Here is an 18,436-nt window from a genome sequence, read left to right as displayed (position 1 = left end):
TTCCCCATCCCACCCCACCTACTACCCCTTCCCATTTTTTTTTTCCTTCCCTTCATTGGTTGTTCAAAAGGCTCCTTCCTGGGTGAAGGGGACTGGCTTTTGCATGAAAGTCTGAGTCTGGTACTTGAGGGTGCTTTTCTTCTGGTTGACTTGGGAAAAAAAATGGGAGGTCAAAAAACATCTTCACGTGAATTCTCCTCTGTGAACCGCATTGTCCCTCTTTCCACTACAGACCCTGTCGTCTAACATGACCAGCCGAGCACGCAGATGGGCCAACAGCAAGTTTTTCTAGCAGTGCTAATGCGATGGCAAAGAAGAGAGAGCAGTCATTGGATGGAGAAACTCAGGCAACAGGGAGGGCCCGCTTTGTAAGGCAGGACAGTGAGGTACAGTGTAGTGCCTGGGACAAGGGGTGAATGTACCCATTTGTCTTCATTTGGGAGGGACGGCAGACAGGGTGGGGGTGGGGAATCTATCCGGGAGGAGTGGGAGGTGCCGGCCCTCCAGTCAAGTGGCCTCGGGGGGATTTGAAATGCATTTGGGGTCCTCCCCAAAAGCCTGGGAAAGTGTGGTGAAGCTGAGATCTTAACCATAGACTAATGACACAAACTGCAGTCCTTAACCAAGTGCAGCTACAAACGCAAAATTGAGTCTCCTGCTGAAATACACAAGAAAAGCCTTTTCAACACAATGCCCGTGCCTTAGAATGCAGAAGAAAGGCCTTGTCCCATTTTTCTGACGGCTGCAACAGCGCAAACTGTGACACAAGCAAATTAAACACACTGTAGCAGAGCAAAGGAGGGAGTTGTAAATTTTGTTGAGAAAGAAGGAATCCACATTTCTCAGTGGCCTCTGCTCCGAGTTGCCTTGTTTCCATGGAGATTTATGTACACATGGCACACAAAAGAGGGCCAAGGAGGTAACACGGCCTGTTTAAGCCTTGAGGTATTTGCTCGAGCAAAACCCCGCTGCTAATAACACAAGCCTCATACTGAGCCAGGCAACCTGGCTGCACTGCACCCAGGTTAGTGTTTGAGAAAGAACAGTAGGGGAGAGAGGGAGGCAGGGCAAAGTCAGATGGAGATCACAAACCACCGAAGATCCTGCAGAGGGAGGGGAGCCATTAGGAGGGAAAGAAAGTCAGCAAGTAAGTAAGCGAGGAAGAAAGAAAGAAAGAAAGAAAGAAAGAAAGAAAGAAAGAAAGAAAGAAGGCAAGAGACAAGAAAGCAAACAAGACACGAGAAGAAAGAAAGACACTGCAAAAACATAAATAGCTCCCGGGTTAAGAGAAAAAGGATCGGGAGGACATTTAGTGGGAAGCGGAAATCAATAAGGCAAGCGGTGAAGCTGGGAGGGAGTTCTAAGTGGATTAGATTGAGAGAATGTGTTCGATAGGTTATGGCTCTGACAGAGAGGTAGCCAGACACCGCAGGCTCTATTGCATACTAATAAGGAAGCCAGAATGCAAGCTGAGCACAAGGTTGTGCAGTTCAGTCTGAAGAGTTTTTTTTCTATATGGCTCAGGAGTCATCGGTTAAGGTTTTTCCCAGGGGTTGTGTTTTACGGCCTCGCTGAATTCGTTCTGAGCGCTCACTGTTAAAATTCACGTTCAAGAATAAAATTCTACTCGGCTCCCTAAAGAATCAACCGGAGTATCACCTCAGCGGGATTTTTTTTATTTAAAGGCCGCTTAATAACTTGACTTAGCCTAAAACAGGAAGACAAATAGTAGTGTCCTTAACACTGTCTGCTTACAACAACTTTTGTTTCACACTTCTGGCAGGAGCCCAGCCACCCTCTCTCTGGCCGAGCGCCTGGGCCTGGGACAGCTGTCATGGTCAGAGTTTCTGGCTTGAGGGGAAGCCAGGCAGTGTGAAAAGAAAAGCGACTGGGCGAGGGAAGGAGTGAGAGAGTCATTTGGCCGGGCAGTGTGCCGCAGGGGTGATTCCTGATGGCAGAGGAGGATAAGGGGATGAGGGGAGGGAGGGGTGGATGTTGTGCTTAGTCACAGGCCTCCACTGTGACCCAGAAGGTCAGGCCGCCGCACTGGCCGCCTGACCAAAGCCTCTGAGGCAGCCGGGCGGAAAACAAGACGCAAGCAGCCACCCCACGCAGTGTGGAGCAGGCCAACCTTGGAGATAGGGTCCAGCCAGACGACCCAGCCTGAGGGACTGGAGAAGGGGGGAGGGGGGGAGAGGAGATGTGGGGAGTCAGTGGTACCTACTCCCCCTCATTTAGACCAGTGAACCAAGGGACCACCAGCCAGACCAGAAGCAGTGGCGGGGGAGTGGAGACAAACAGTTGCCAAGAGACCACCGGTGATCTTGCGGTCGCCGCGGTTTGACCCCGATAGAGGAGGTCAACAAGGGGGGCTTATGCTCCCCCACCTCCTCCCCTGACCGCCACCTCCACCCCCAGGCAAAAAGTCTTCCTCCACCACGTGCCCTGGGCCCGCAACGGCGCGTTTTCACCGATCTGTTTTGCTCAATTAAACTTCAGAGGACACCCTGTCACATCTCTTTCAAAAAGGTCACGACCCCGGGGGCAGAGGTTAAGTCGGCCGCTCGTAAAACAAGGTCTCCATTAACATGGCAGCGTATATTCAGAGGTTTGTGGTAATCCATCCATTTCCACAAACTATCATGGCAGTGTGAAAAAGAAGTAACGTTACAGGGGGGGTGTTGGGTGGTGGTGTCTAGGTAATGATGTTTTATGGCCGTGTTAACTTTCAGCACCGGAGTAATGGGAAAGCTACTTGACCTTGACTTATTTGGTCTCCTGTTGGACTACCTCGACAATCCCCTTCTGTCCCTGCTTAGAAGGCAGCGGCAACTTTCAAAAATGCTCAGAATTCTTTGAAGTCATTTTAAATTTCTACTCCCATTTTTATTTTTGTTCCACTGACAAATTAAGAATTTGAGGTAGAAATATGTACACATCATTTCCATAACACTTTCCAAGGTAACCTCCAAATGCTTCAGTTGGCTTGCTTGTGCATCTTAATCACACATCTTATTCTATTTTTATATTCGATTAACTGCAGACATGTCTTATGACATTGAAATATGCAAGGCCGAGAGATTTATATAAACTACATTTCTATAATTAATGAGGAAATATGGATGAGTAGCTTAACAAAGCCAAACACAAACAAGTCCTATGGTATCCTAACATGTCCAAACAGGACCATCGTCTCCATGTCTTCTTACAACTATTCCATCAAGCTGTCAAACTGAATATGTGAAATATGAATCCAGGAGAGGAGAGACGATGATTCAAAGAGAAAAAAAATGTCACTTCTTGCTTGAGAAGATAACGATAAAACAGTGCATTGGAGTACAACGGCCGTGTGTGTGTGTGTGTGTGTGTGTGTGAGAAGCCAGGGCGCTGTATGGAACACGGCCTGCCAGTTGGCACAATGGATGCCACAGCCCCCACCCTCAGCCCCCTGCCCACTTCCCAGCGGGCATTCATCTGGGCATGCACATGGGTGCTGCGGCTCTGCCTGGCTAAACGCGTCTGTGCCCCAGAACAAGGGGGCTGAGTGCCCTCTCTAAATTCACCCAGCGCACTCGCTGCCAACCCGCCGACCTTTCTCAGGCAGCGACCCACCAGAATGAAAAACAAAACACAAATACACTCTGAACTTATTGATTTTTGCAAGGACAAAAAAAAAAACAATAAGAAGATGAAAAGATTCCGCTGTGGAAATAACGGCAGCAAAATATATATTTGTTTCGGCCATCCAATTACGGGACCCTGCAGAAGGGAGCCACTGCCAGGTAGCAGGACGGAGAGAGTGATAATAAAAAACAGTTTGGACCCACAAATACCAGATTCTGTTTCAGACGGAGCCGTTTGCTAGTTTCTTTGTGTTTGATTGTATGTTTGTTTGTTTCGTGCAGTTGCAGCAGAACAAAGGCAGCGGCTTCCATTCTGCCACTGTCAAAAAACTTTCCAACATGCCCACTGCATTGCGGATGCCAACCAACGAATCAAAGGCATGCTGCAAGCAGACAAAGAGGGTTTGATGCCAACCTCCAAACCTCTAACAACCATTACTGGTGATTTGCCTGCCTCCCTGGCACAGTGCAAAACAAAATGGCGCCGCACCACACGCTACCACAATATGGCTGCATTGTCTGGAGATGGGCACCGCTTGGTGACTTGAAGAAAAGGAAAAAGACGCTTTAGCTTGCAAATACCAAACAGGAGGAAAAAAGAAGCCGTCTCGGTGATCCCGGTAAAAGAATGCTATTTTGTATTTGCCAAAGTTTCAACCCAGGACAACGGTAAATAATCGCTTTGATCCGCAATGCAGCGTTGAATCGCAGCTAATTCATTCTCCGGCGAAGGAGGACATTATGCTCACCGTTCATTTCCAACACAAAAATAAATGATCTCGTCAATAATTTGCCTTTTTCCTCCACGGCGGACACATTTTTTAAATAAAACCTGGTAAAATGCCGTCAATAAAGGCACCGGCTTATCATTTAAATGGTGTCTATTATGAAGGAAGTGCACTAAAGGGCCATTCTCAACTTGGTGCTGAACAGTTAAAAATGCAGCAGATGCAAACTAGAGAAGCGGTGGCATCCTACAAAAGACACAAAAGAGGGTCTGATGCCAACCCCGGTGCCAGTGGCAACCATTATTGTCTGTGTGCTGTGCCTTCTGCTTTCCCTGGCACTTATCAAACACAAAATGGCGCTCAGGGTTTGATGATAATGAGCTAGCTATACCATCATTTCTGCCTCAATAGCAAAGTATTGGTGGTTATTCGCTCAGTAGATTTTAATACAGAGGAATTTCAACAGATTCCTATAGATAAAGGGAGGAAGTTCCCTGAGAGGGGCATGAACGACTGACATGTATTTATGTACTGCAACAAACCTATTTTGCATTCATTTTGAAAGAGAGGTTAAATTTAGCACAACAAAAAAAATACATCTATGGCTCTCGGGTCAACATAAGCATAGAAAATAGCGTTATTTAGAAAATGGACAGCATCAAACTAAACAATATTTTCTTCTGGACTTGTGCAACTGTCCTTAATTACCTTGTGGAATCTGATATGTGTAAAACATTCACTATTAGTTTCTTCCAATTAACAAAATTAATCTTAAATATTTTGACTTGTAAATTATCGTACATGTTTAGCTAAATGCCAGTAAATGGCAGTCTTTTGGCTGTGTATAAATGTGAAAAATAAATAGAAAAAAAAATCTTTCTTCAAATAAAAAAAAAAAGGCTTTAACACGTCCAATTCCAAAATGTGCATGTCAAAACCTATTCCAGTACCTGGCAACGCATTTTTTTCCAGCCTCTTATTAAAACACTGAGCTGAATAAAACGCAGGATTCAGTCTCCACATCGAGCACATCACTGTGTCCACAAAAGGCTTTCATGTAAAAGAAACCAGCTTTTCAGGAATTAAGAAAAGCCGGATTTCGGCGCCAACACGATCACACGCATGATTTATAACAGACGCGATATCTTATATATACTGAAATGTTGTGCAAATATTTTAAAAGCCCTACTTAGGTCTATTCATACCTTTCAATGCTAAGCTATAATGTGACTTACAGCAATACGTTTATTAATATGATAATGTCGCCATTAGCTTTTTTTTTAAATGATTTGAATCTCATTTTAAAACAATATTGTTCTATTGTGATTTTGATTGAAAACAGTTTTAAAATGACATGTTACAATATATAAAGGGAACAATGGGGGACGAAGCTAGCGTTATTGTTTTTTTTAATATAGTAAGGAGTACCACATTTTTTAAATATGCTGTTATTAAACACAACTGTAATAACAAGGGCTTTATAAGAACCCTGTGTTACTGGTCCACAGACTCAGTATTGGCAATACATACACTGTTAGTGGTTCATTTTAATTTAACCAGTCTATACGGCAACTTTCCACATTTGTCACGACTTAATATCCAGACAAATAGAAAATGTGTACAGTGTGTGTGCAATTGTAGAAGCCTGTGTGTATGTGTGTGTGTGTGTGTGTGTGTGTGTGTGTGTGTGTGTGTGTGTGTGTGTGTGTGTGTGTGTGTACAAGATACTGAGTAATTACTGAACATGCTGCTGGAGTACAGCAGAGCAAAGACACATTTAAAATGTCTTTCTTTTTGTTTAGCAATGAGTCATACTTGAGCCATATAAAAACGTACGCTGCATATATACAGGACTGACTATCAAGTTTCCCGTGTTTATTTGCCTGCCGAGTGCAGTGGTGATTTCAGGCAGTCTCAGCTAGACTGCCAGAAAGTAACACATGTGACCCTTGACCTTGCCAAGCCATCATTCACACATAGTTCACACACACACACCACACACGCAAAGTGAAACAAACACACACACACACAGCATGAGCTTGAACCTACCTTGGTCCTGGACATAGTATGCTAGAAACAAGTCCAGCTCCTTGACCGATACTGTTATGTGGTGTGGCTGGACACAAAGTGCTGGGTTGGTGCAATGTTGAGACTTGACGAGGCGCTCCCCGTCTGTACTTTCCAGAGGGATGCCTTTGAAGAGGATGACCATCACCAGGTCCAGACGCCAAACTTTGTCGGCCTGCCTCAAACAGTCGATCCGGCGGATCTTGCCCTTCTGGTCCGGGTTGGACAGCACACAGCACGGGTGCTTCTTGCCCGTCACGCTGAGGACAAAGTCCTCCCGGTACTCCTGCCGAATGTCCTTACGCAGCTTGGCCAGCAGCCTGGACGCCCATTTCTGCTTCACCTCGGGCTTCTCGCCCAGAAGCTCGTCCTTCACCGCACGCTCCTCGTCCTTGGACATCCGCTTCTCGTGCTTCTTGAAGTACTTGCGTTTTCGGGCCTGGAGGTTGAACCACGTGTAGGCAATGGCCCGGACGTGAGGGAGAAGTGCCTCGATGAAGGGATGAAATTCATCCTGGAGCATTGAAGGGGACACAGAGGGGAGGGGAGGGAAAATAATCAGAAACTCATGTCAATAAACATGGAATAAGGAATATGGGTTCAGTCAGCCACTACTAATCTGAGGCCGTGTGGAAGTCAGACCACAAATAAACAATTCTTAATAATCAGTCACATAACATCTAATTGGCGGTTTCAACAGCTTTCAGACGGGAAGGTCCTGCTCACATTGAAAAACTGGTTTTACCATTTTAGATTCATCAGGCGCCCTGCAGGTATGACAAGGACATTCCACTGTTTATATCAACGGCCGGGACTACAATAGCACCGAGCCCCGTGACTGAACACACTCGCGTCCCGGAACGTGCTCTGAGCACGGCGACTCTGTGCCACTGCTGCTACGGGGAGCATGCGGCCCCTCACCGTGGCGTTTCTCTTATCAAACTGTCCGTATTCCAACGTGAACTCGTCCCTTGTATGCAGGCTGCATGTTAAAAATGCATTTTTTTTTTTTTTTTTTAAATGAACGCAGGCAGAGGAGAAAGGCGGCATATCAAAGCAGTCCAGGAAAGGTATTTGCAAGGGTTGACTTGGGACTCGATCTCAAGTTCATGCTAAGGTTTTTGAGGTTCACACGCAGAGTGACACTTGCTCAGGTTCATTCCAAAAACCTGAGCCAGCAATATGAAAAGCATGGCCTACTTTTAGAAATTCCCCATCTCTCCTTTAATAAGAATATAATTTTAAAGAAATGTTATGCTGAAACTTATTTTTCTGATAAATGTTCAGACTTCATTTTATAATAATGGGAATATTTTCAACAGAATTTTTACTTTTTAAATGGTGTATACATAATGTATATTATACTTTGTACCACTTTCTGAACTGGAAAATTACAGCAAACGTGAGTCACAAAAAGAAAACTTTTTTTTGGACAGAGTTTCTTTTCATCCTCACGACAAAAAAAAAAGCTAAACGCCAACATTTCTACAGCAGTTGCCCAGACTGCAGGCTCTTACTGTATATCAATAATACTTCAACAATATTATTAATGCTTGTTTCCTGCAGGTGAGGGAATGTCTACGGTTGTGGGGAAGATTCAAGACTCGTCCAAAATTACAGCAGCTCTGTGAGTGACACGTGGAAACATGAACCCATATATGTTTTAGGCCATTAAAATGTCAAATTTAATACGTGTGAGCGGCCCCTTCTGAGCACGCGTTTGAGGAGTTAAACCACATATTGTTCTTTTCGTAGGCAGTCAGGCGGGCAGGCGATAGGAAACCACAGAAACCCACTCCCTATCTGCGCCTGCTGCTGCTCTGAGAAGCCACATTTCTGGTCTGCACTTCTGGGCCAATAAAAGTCTGCTCCATTACAGCAACGTCGAATTAGAATCATTTATTAAACAGCAGGAATAAATATTTAATTCTCTACAGATGGTTTTGAAATGTATTATATTTACTATGGATGCTATACCCATCCATAGTCATTTAGAGACGCACAAATAAATAAATTAAAGGAATTGAGAACTCCTTTAAATGTCATCTCCTCACTATAATGTTGCCAATTAAACTGACAAACGTAAGCAATAAATGCTAGTAACTGTGCTCGGCAGCAAGTGTTTCTGAAGTCCTTTTCGCTCCTAGTTTCCTGTTCAAAAACACTTTAAATATTGTGTTAATTTTTTTTCAGCCAGGCTAAAGCCAAACGCTGTAAAGATAAATGACTTGGCCAGGGCCTATGCAGTGCACTTCAGCTGGGGCCATAAAAGCACAATCCTCTTAAGTACAAACTAAACCACATCTCAGTCAATCACTTACTTATGCCAAGTAAAATATAAACAGTAAAACTGAGTCAGCCAAAACAGTCAGCTACTCGTTCCACCGTTGAATCAACCTTATCATACATTTGATCTCCCTGCAAGTGAAAGTGGCTTTATCTTCTTCCAACTCCACTTCCCAAAAGTATAGGGGTTTTACTTTAAATAAAATTATACCCAAATATATATATATAAACACAGCTCAGGCCAGACTGGGAGTTGTGTGTGAGGTTATCGGAGGACGCAAATAACCTAATTAAACTTGTGAGCAAATTAGCATACCTGCGCCAGGACTACTAAAATGACAGTCGTGGAATGCAATCATAAAATCCATCTTTACGCATAACTTTACGCACGTAAAAAGCGCATAAAGATTTGCACTTCAGTGACTTTTTAACTGCCTGAAGGACTAATCAAATAATTTTCGAAAGGGGGCTTTCTTTAGAATCTAAGCACTTGAAAGTAAAATAAATAAATAATAATCAACACAATCGTGGCACAGACACGTGCGTTTTGGATTAATGACTTAAATGTTTTCCCTTCCCAGGCAAAAAGAACGTCGTTTTTGTGATTAATTATGAAAGTATTTCCCGAGCAGAGCTGGAACTGAACAACCCAGACGCAGGCACGAAACTTCGAATTCCCTCACCACTGTCGGTAACATTTGTATTACAAATGTGCAAACCATAATTAAACATATTTTTAAAAAGATGACACAAATACCTGAGTGAGACAAATTGGAGAATACATGACGAGACGACGACACAAAACGTGAATGTACTTGGACCGATTCCTCTAATCACTTTATCGCGCCATTCCTGGACCGACGTGCACCGAGCAAGACTGTGGAGCAGCTCTCCGCGTAACACAATAAGAGCTTATCCAAGAACATCCGTTAGTTTCTTTTGCGATCCAAAGATTGTCGTCTCCGCAGACACAAAAAAAAAAATTATGCAGGAGTTTGTAAAGTTGACATGCGCCAAGTTCTACTCGTAGAAGCCGGTGCAAACGGGGCTGCTGCGTACTCCTCGAGCTACAACACGGGCTGTGTGCGCGTCTCCGTGCGGCGAGGTCTCGTTCATGAAAGCCTTGTGGGGAGCTTCAGAGGCCACCAGAGTGTGTGATGTTCACCCCTGCTTTAACCGAACTTCATGTGAAATCGACCGGTGCACCTTCAGTCCTGCGCGATTCCAGCAAATCAGACCCAACTTTTTTTTTTCTCTCTTCACCCACGTAATTACACAGTCACACTCCTCCTCCTCCTCCTCCTCTTCCTCCTCCTCCTCCTAACACACAACCCCTATCCACCATCCAGCACTTTCTTCTCCTCCTAGGCTATCTGAAAACACAGCATACATATCACTCCAGCAGATTTAGTGTCTGAGTGTGCGTGTGCGTGCGTGCGTGCGTGCGTGTGTGTATGTGTGTGTGTGTGTGTGTGTGTGTGTGTGTGTGTGTGTGTGTGTGTGTGTGTGTGTGTGTGTGTGTGTGTGCTTCGGGGACATAGAAACGGAAAAGGGACATTTCCCTTCTGCAGCTCTGCCACCCTTTACCCCCGAGCTCCGTGTCAAAAACATGCGATCGCTCCTCTTCCAGTTTAGACCATTCAACAGTGTCGGGGGTTCATAGTGGAGAGAAAAAAGAAAACTAACCCAGAGTCTTTTTGTTTTTACTTTGTCAGCCGCACTGTAGCAAGGACACCGTCAATGAACTCGCCTTAAAACGTTCTGAAAAGTCCCTGAAATAGTATATAATGTTAAAAAAAAAAAAAAGGATATGGCACATTTGATGAAAATGTGACTTTTCTTTTTAATGCATTGCCTTTCAAAGACCGCCAACTGAAGGTCTTCATTTGTATATGTTATTGTCGAGGCTGCTGCAGAATTAGCCTGCATGCACTCCTCTACATGCAGACGGGTACAAAATAACTTTGACTAACAATTAGTGTATATAATGGTATGCTGTTTAAAGACTGACTTTTAAAATGGCCGTGTATTGAGGGCCATACGGTGAACGGAATAACTGGACACCTGAAGGCAGCCTGGAATAGCCCGCGTGCACACACTCCAGCGGCGATGCTTTTGGGAAGCCTGGAAGTTAAACATTGTTACTTGTGTCAGTGCAGCGCGTGCGTTTTGTGTGTGTGTGCGTGTGTGTGTTTGTCCCACAGAGCTGCCAGCAGTCCACATAAGAGTTCATGTGCCCAAAAGTAAAAGGGGGTTATGGGATGTTAACATAGGCTGCCGGAGGAATCTGTGCCAAGTTTAGTCCCCTTACGATTTTGGCCCGACCGCGCCAGGGGCTGCGCTCCGTGTTAAGTCAAGCCCACTTCTCCGCATTTCTCAATCGTCGCGAGGACAGGACAGTAATACAAAAAACTAAACCAAAATAAAAAATGATTGTAATCACAAATGGTATCATCAGCGTTATCACAACATTGGAAAGCAATAATAACCCTCGTTCACGTACCATTGCACTGTACTGCATGGATTAATGGGGAATCCTGGAGCCTGGTTGAAACACACAAGCCGGTAGCTTCACATTTCTCACGTTCAACTTTGTGCTTTGGAGGGGTTTTCTCTTGCGGTGCTCGCAAAAAAAAAAAAAAAGTCAACACCGGAAGACAAGTCTTTGCAGCGGTGAACAGAAGTTGGGAGCACCTCGCGTTTTTTTTTCAGTCTTTTTTTTTTTTTTTTTTTTGTCTTGTTTTCCTTCCTCTTCAGGTCTTACTTTTTTGGATCGTGTTTTTTGGGGTTGTTCAGTGAAGTTGAACGTGATCCAGAAGAGGCTGAGTTCTCGGCACTGGGCTGGTCTCCGCCTTCACTTTCACTGCCTGTCTGACTGCCGCCCCTCCGGCTCTCAGCAGTAACCATCAAGTCGGATATAATTATAGCGAGACGATTTCCGGTAGAGCTTTTCAAAATAAAACCCCCAGTAAGGAACACAGCTTGAGCAATTTCTTTAATACACCAATCAATATCAAACATGAATACAATGCCAATTAACGTGAACGTTGTTGTCAATGAATGGAGGATGGACACATTTGCTCCTTAATGTTTGTTCATGGCTCATGTAGTGTACAATTGTCCGTTGCAACCCATGTTGTATTCACAAAATAAGATGAACAGCACTCTCTACAGCTTCGGTTGTGTTTCTTTTATTGGTTTAGGGCCTACTTACAAAAGAGTAGGCTAACCTAAAAATCCCCAAGAAATGTACACAGCCAATGGTTTCCACTGGATACATGTTTGTTTTGTAATGTCGTGTCTCACTGTGTAATATCATATGGTTATTGTAGCCATGTCGTGTTAATATTGTTAATATACTTATTGTAAACAATAATAGTGTAATAATAAGCCTCTGTACCGGAATACATACTTTTGTTCTTCCCAAAATGAGACAGTTTCTACCTCTTATTTTGAAAGCAAAAACGACCTCCATTCCCGAGGATCATCTAGCTGTTTCCCCGGAGCTTGACGCAGCTCTGTTTTGTAACGATGTTTGGATTCTTGCCTCTCATTGGCCAGAATCAGTGGCCCCGGGACTCGCTGCCCTGGGCCCCTCACTTCCGCTCCTCTGACGTGGTGATTGGGGCTTGACAGAGCTGGACAGTCGGCCTGAATAGCTGTGTGGTCAAAGTCTAACGGTGGAAATCACGGCAGTAATTACTGCTACAACTAAATTAGATCATTACTATTATGATCATTATCATGGTAATTATTACTATGAATTGTATTATGTGCAGTTAAAAGAGGAGGACTGCCAGTATTAAACTACAATCCGATATTCTCCACACACATCTAGCATTTCCATGTCAAGCTGCAAACCATGTTCAGACCAAACATGTATTGTGATAAAGGCACTTTTTCCAGGTAATTATTTAGAAATGCCTAGATAATCAATCTATTTTGTTAATTATACACATACTTCCCACTATCATTAAAAAGTCATTCCCTCAATCAATCAAATACAAGCAAAACAGTGTTGAAAGCACTTATTTGGGTAGGCTATTGTTCCACACTAATATATTGTAATTAAGATATAATGGTATTCTGATGGATCAATGCTGTTGTGGTGCTCATTTAGTAATATGAATGGCAGTCGAACAGCAGTGATAGCAGTGGAATAGCAATCAGCCATAGCACTGGAGTACAGTAGCCACAGCAATGGTGCAATGTTGCCAGTGCAGTTGGCTGATTTAAAAAGAGTAACCTTCACTGGAAGCCCATCACAGTATACCAGAACAATCACTGCAGACAACATGATTGTATGGCTTGAATGGGTAGTCGGACAATAGATTGCACTGCTTTCCCATCACCGTTATCACGACACTAACACAGTATGCACACGATCAAAAATGTCAGTGCTGTCATGTGGGGCCAGTATCTTCATCACACACACACACACACACACACACACACACACACACACACACACACACACACACACACACGCACACACCTTGTGATCCGTTTTGATTCACATCCAAAAACAATTAAGCTGAGAGCATTCAGTTGCAGAACAAATGGCTGCAAATGGCTGATCAATGATCGTTTCAAGGCTAAATTCAGACTGATGTTGCTGGTGTGTATTCAAAAACACTCATTTAAACCCTCACTGAATAGACATTTCAAGCTATTCACCCATTACTTATAAACATGTTGTATTGTTTTTATTTTTTTTGCAAGAATGTTTTACTTTTAAATTGAGTGTGTTTAATTGGTTTATTTCTATAAACTGGAAAGATGAAAGACGATCATTGTCACATACCCTGACTCCATACTCTCTCTCTATCTCTCTGCCCCCAGTTACCAATATCATGCCAGCCTGCTGGCGCACATGGCATGCGCCTTCACAGATTCAGGATCCATCCCTCTGGATGTGGATGTACCGCCCCCATGTGGTCACAAACAGAACTGCCAGTTGCTTGTGCGGGTCCCACGGGAGCATGAAACCCGAGGCGCTCTATATATTGTATAGCAGTCTTTTTGTTGAGGGCTAGCATAGTCTTATTAGAGTTTTTGTATCATTCAAAACATAAATTATACACAAGCCGACAGTTGAGGCAAAATGTAGTTTCTGTATTTCTCTATTTGTGAGCACCATTAGGCTAAATGTAAAAAAAACACACACTGGCACAAAAATGGTCGATCAGTAAATATAATAAAAAGAGCTTCTTAGCCAAATTTTAACAAACCAACACTGGGTGAAACAAAATACTGATCACATAGTAGGAAAAGCACAGGTGTTGACATTAACAACGGCTCTCTGTTGAAATTCCCCATGTACTAGTGGGACAGAGCCAGCATGCACAACCCCAGTGTCTTTCTTTCACCATTAGGTGGCGACGTACCAGTTCTGTCACTGTTGTGACCGGCTGTGTCATCTGGTTATTATCTAGTACTATTTATGAAACCAACCAATATGCTGCACATTTATCTTCCTGAACCAAAGTGTTGTCAGAGGATAGGAAATGCGATTTGGATTCTCGTTAAAAAAAGATTACACAAATACGCTGTAACGTGATAACCATGCAGTCGTACGACAAGGCGACTGCTATTGCTACCACTGCTTCTGTTACATTAGTGATGCTCCTATAGCAAAAGATGATTTGAGTAATGATCCTTTGTCCATTAAGCTCAAATGGCATGATCACTGTGTGATCACTGTGGGCCTTTTCCTACCAATTACACCATCTCCTATGGGCCTTTCACAACAGCTGGTAAGACAGCAGGTCTGCTGGTCTCTGCTAAATCCTTCAAAACTTTAATCTTAATATGAACTTTGAATTGAATGCTATTCACCATTATGACAGACATTGCATCATGACTCTTAAAAAGCACTACGGCTCTTTCTTTACGGGAACTTGCTGGTATAAGAGTTGAAGCTGATTTTCTCTTCCTTTAAAAGAAGTATAACCATGTTGCTTTAATGAATATCTCTAAAAGGAAACAGAGTAGAAAGCAGCAGCAGCACGGCCTGAGCAGAAAGGGTCAATTCTCCGAGCTCAAATGCACCGAGACAGACAAACAGACCTCAACTTAAACGGCGGCGATGGAGCACAATAAAAGGTCGCCTGTAGTCGTACAAGTAAATAAATATTCAGAAAGAAATGTCAGCCTGCGTTGCCTCTTCAGCATGGGAAAGGCGCGGGCTGGAGAAAGGGCTCTTTGTCCGGCACTATCAAATTAACACTGCAGAGGGTGGACAGAGAGGTGCTCTTACACTGAAGAGAGGCTGAATCGTTCCTCATTGATCTTGGCAAAAAATAATAATATCGTTTTTCAAGCCTATTTTGATCACTCATCGCTTTTAAAATCCTCGTTTCCTTTCAGCACCTCTGGGTTTTAAACACTTCAATGCTCAAAGTTTCAAGTGCTAACCTTGAGGATCACAATCGTTCAAAAATATGAATGGTAGTGCAGGGATGCACTTAAAATATTGTGGTAAATAAAAGCTGAACAAAAACATCTCTTTTAAATGTGATGTGTGACATAAAGTGCTGAAGTCTAACATTTTCATGTATGAAACAGCCTCCACAATATCCCTCACATCTGCAAATGAAGGCAAACTAGACCTGGGCACAGACACACAAAGACACAAATAACTTCTAAAAGCAATACAAAATGATGTCAAAGAATATGATATTTACTAAACACGGACGTTTATGGTGCACATCTTCACCCAGACAGTGTCAGAAGTCAGCGTAACATTTTGGATAGACTATTCCATGAAATTAAGTTGATTTTGCTGGTGATGTCCTTAACACAGTTGATGAAAGACAAAAGAGCTCCACTTACCATCCACCACGTCCGTGCTGACACGTCATAGCAAAGCTGCCATTTAATGGACCTCTCTGCCAGTTTCCCAGCCATCGCTGTGCTCCCGGCTGTCATCGGATGCTGCGGCCCTGTGGAAGACGGGACACCTAATCAGAGGGACATCAGTGGAGGCATGCTGTGCCACATGTAGGCCAGTCCTTGTCGACGTTGCATCATGGGAAAAAAGAAAAAAATCAAACTTGACCAGTGACTCGAACCTGACTGTGGTAATTACAAGAGCCGTGACCCTGCAACCCTCACCGCCCCCTCCTCCACCAACCTCCTCCCCTCCCCTCCCCTCCCTACTGGAGAGCAGCTTGATATCACTGAGTGGCACTGAGCTAGAGGTCGCTTTAAACTACTTCTGCATATAAAAATGCATTGTTGTGGAGATTTTGTTCAAGGATTTCCTAATGCTACTGAAAAAGGATTGTTCTCACTCAAAGACGGTCCAATCCATTACCTGTGATCAGTCACGCAGGCCGTCAAGAGACCTGTATACTTTCATTGTCAAGGGTTTACTTGGGCCAACTGGACTTTGATCCATGAATTAAGACATTTGGCGCGTCCATGTAAATGTTATCTGAATGGCAGCTGAAAAGCCCTTTTCTCCCCTGCCACATTCCAATCCTCCTCACTGAGGCCGCTGGCCGGCGGCTGGATTTCCCCACAGCGCTGGTGGGTGGACTTAGCAACAGTAACTTAGCATTAGTTACAACAAACAGATGAAGGGGAAACAAAACAGGGCTAAAATGCTTGGAAATTAAGAATTTCACTTGACTTTATTGTGGGTTTTCTTTTTTTTTTGGCACGCATACACTCGGGTCAGAAGTTTAGCCCTTTACATTCAATCAAACAAAATACAATTGACGCTTCATTGAAGGACTTAAACACTATAATTTAGCACCTGCAGTGTAGACAACATGCTGTGCCTTGATTGCACTGTACGGCTTCTTTTAATAAGAGACTGTTTGCAGCTGACCTTTTTCCCGCGCACCTGATAAAGCACCAATTAGGAGCCTAATTAGGAGCCGGACCATTTAATTGGTTCTTAAACATGAACAACAAAGAGACGACCGGCAATCAGCGTGGAAGGCAACAACAGCTCATGACTGAGAAACCTGGAGTAAGTCTAACTATATCATTGTTTTCAGAGGCTTTGTTCTGTATGGTTATATGTTAAATATTATTCCTTAATTAACCCATTGTTCAGTATTTCAGGATGAAGTGGGTTTTTATGTGCAAAGGGCTGATTTAAAAAATATTAGTTTAACCATTATGTTCTATTTCACTGTTAATTAAATTCAATATTGTCTCGCCATTATACTTAATGACGTTGTCTTTTTTTCTTTTTCTTTTGAATTGTTGTTTTGGGGGTCTCCATACATTACTTCTGTTTGGAGACCCCCACTGCAAAGCTTGGTTAGATATAATGGATTTTCATGTTGTCTTTAGCTGCAATTGGTGTTGACAGAACTTTTTTCACAGCAGAACCCCTCCCATATCCCAAATATGTGAATTTGTCTTACAAGTTTTACGGGTTTTACAAGTTGTATGCACAGTATGTGTTCACAGGGAGTTCATCCTCTGGAGTTTAATTGAGCCCAAACACAAGTAACATGCGTGGGATAATGGACTGTATATTTCTCACAATGCGCAGCTGACCTAAAGCGTGCTTTTCATTCTTTTGGAGAAAGGAAAATGTTCTGGGCCAAGCTCGCGCAAGAGCCGCGTTATTGATTTTGAGGGTAAAATCGATACATTTCATCGTCTTGATTGGATTAACTGTTTCAAGTTCAACTTTTAATTGGATTTCTACTTTCTACAATGTGAGCTTATTTGAAAATCAATAGGCCAATCAATACCCCCACGTTCAGGAAGTTCAGCTGCGGAGCTGAAGATGGAGGAACGTACTCAGACACTTGCCACTGGCAACTCACCCACATGACTCGCTGAGGTCTAAAAAATCTAATTATGCCTTCATGAACAGTGACAAAGAATACAATAATAGTTTATTTGTATGTGGACTAAGAGCGTCTGGTCGGTTCAGTGTTTCAATAAGGATGATTGGATTGTTTATTGCAGCATTTAATTGCCTGAATGATGAGAAAACACCAATAATAACAACTAAAAAATAGGTTATTGTCATATGTGGCATAGCTACTGAAGCGCTAAATAAAAAATGTCTACTAAGAAAAGCATAACTGATATTGGGGATGAGCCTCATCACTAAGTCATATAGGATATATGGCCCATATGGATAGAAATCTAAAAATGATCGTGCTACCCATCATTTTTGATCCGATCATGAATTTATCTTCCGTCTCCGAGACTTAATCCTCGTCTCGGCTTGGCAAAATAGCAGCAGAACACGCCAAGCCACTAACTCCAATCCTAGACAGGTACACAGCCTCGTATCGGAGAGATAACTGTGCCAAGCATCGTTTATGTTTATCAAGCATGTGGCTAATTATTTCTTTTGTTCAGCCAGATGCCATAGACTGAACAAGTAGCAGGTGGTCACTTATTTAATTAGGCCAGTTGACCAACCATTACCAGAGATTAAGAGCACATTTAACCCAGGCCGCTGCAGACTGCTATTATCGAGACAGGGCCATCCCAAACTCCCAAATTAAATTTCACCCCAGGCTCATTCAAACATACTGGGTTGTGTTATATTTCATTACGAAAAAACGGTTTTGGATATTAGTTCTAAAAACAACAACAGAAGTGGATTTTCTTCCAGGACCATGTTTTTTTTCTGTCCTATTTAACATATTTTCAAAGATATTAAGCACCACCATCAACATCAAGCATCGACCAAATTAAGAGAGATAACTTTCAGCCATTAGGGAATCGTTGACATCTATATTTTGT

The 18,436-nt window shown here is 43.1% G+C and overlaps 1 protein-coding gene across 6 annotated transcripts in view; it reads right to left on the bottom strand.

The window, feature by feature from the left end:
• LOC306733750 (nuclear factor 1 B-type-like) overlaps positions 1 to 15,613 on the bottom strand; it is a gene marked incomplete at both ends in the record, with an annotated part of 61,587 nt that extends 45,974 nt beyond the window's left edge. For 5 of the 6 annotated variants that reach the window (XM_079215046.1, XM_079215047.1, XM_079215049.1 and 2 more), the window contains 2 exons: positions 6,401 to 6,932; positions 9,462 to 9,488. In XM_079215046.1, coding sequence (XP_079071172.1) covers positions 6,401 to 6,932; positions 9,462 to 9,488 — 559 coding nt within the window. Of the gene's footprint in view, positions 1 to 6,400; positions 6,933 to 9,461; positions 9,489 to 15,538 lie in introns of those variants that run through there. The other variant, XM_079215044.1, reaches the window with a different exon arrangement.
• Between the last annotated feature and the right edge of the window lie 2,823 nt (positions 15,614 to 18,436).

The sequence above is a fragment of the Taurulus bubalis genome, assembly GCF_910589615.1.
Source record: "Taurulus bubalis genome assembly, chromosome: 3".
Classification (NCBI taxonomy): domain Eukaryota; kingdom Metazoa; phylum Chordata; class Actinopteri; order Perciformes; family Cottidae; genus Taurulus; species Taurulus bubalis.
Note: the sequence above shows the minus strand (reverse complement) of the source record. Positions and strands in the feature narration are given on the sequence as shown.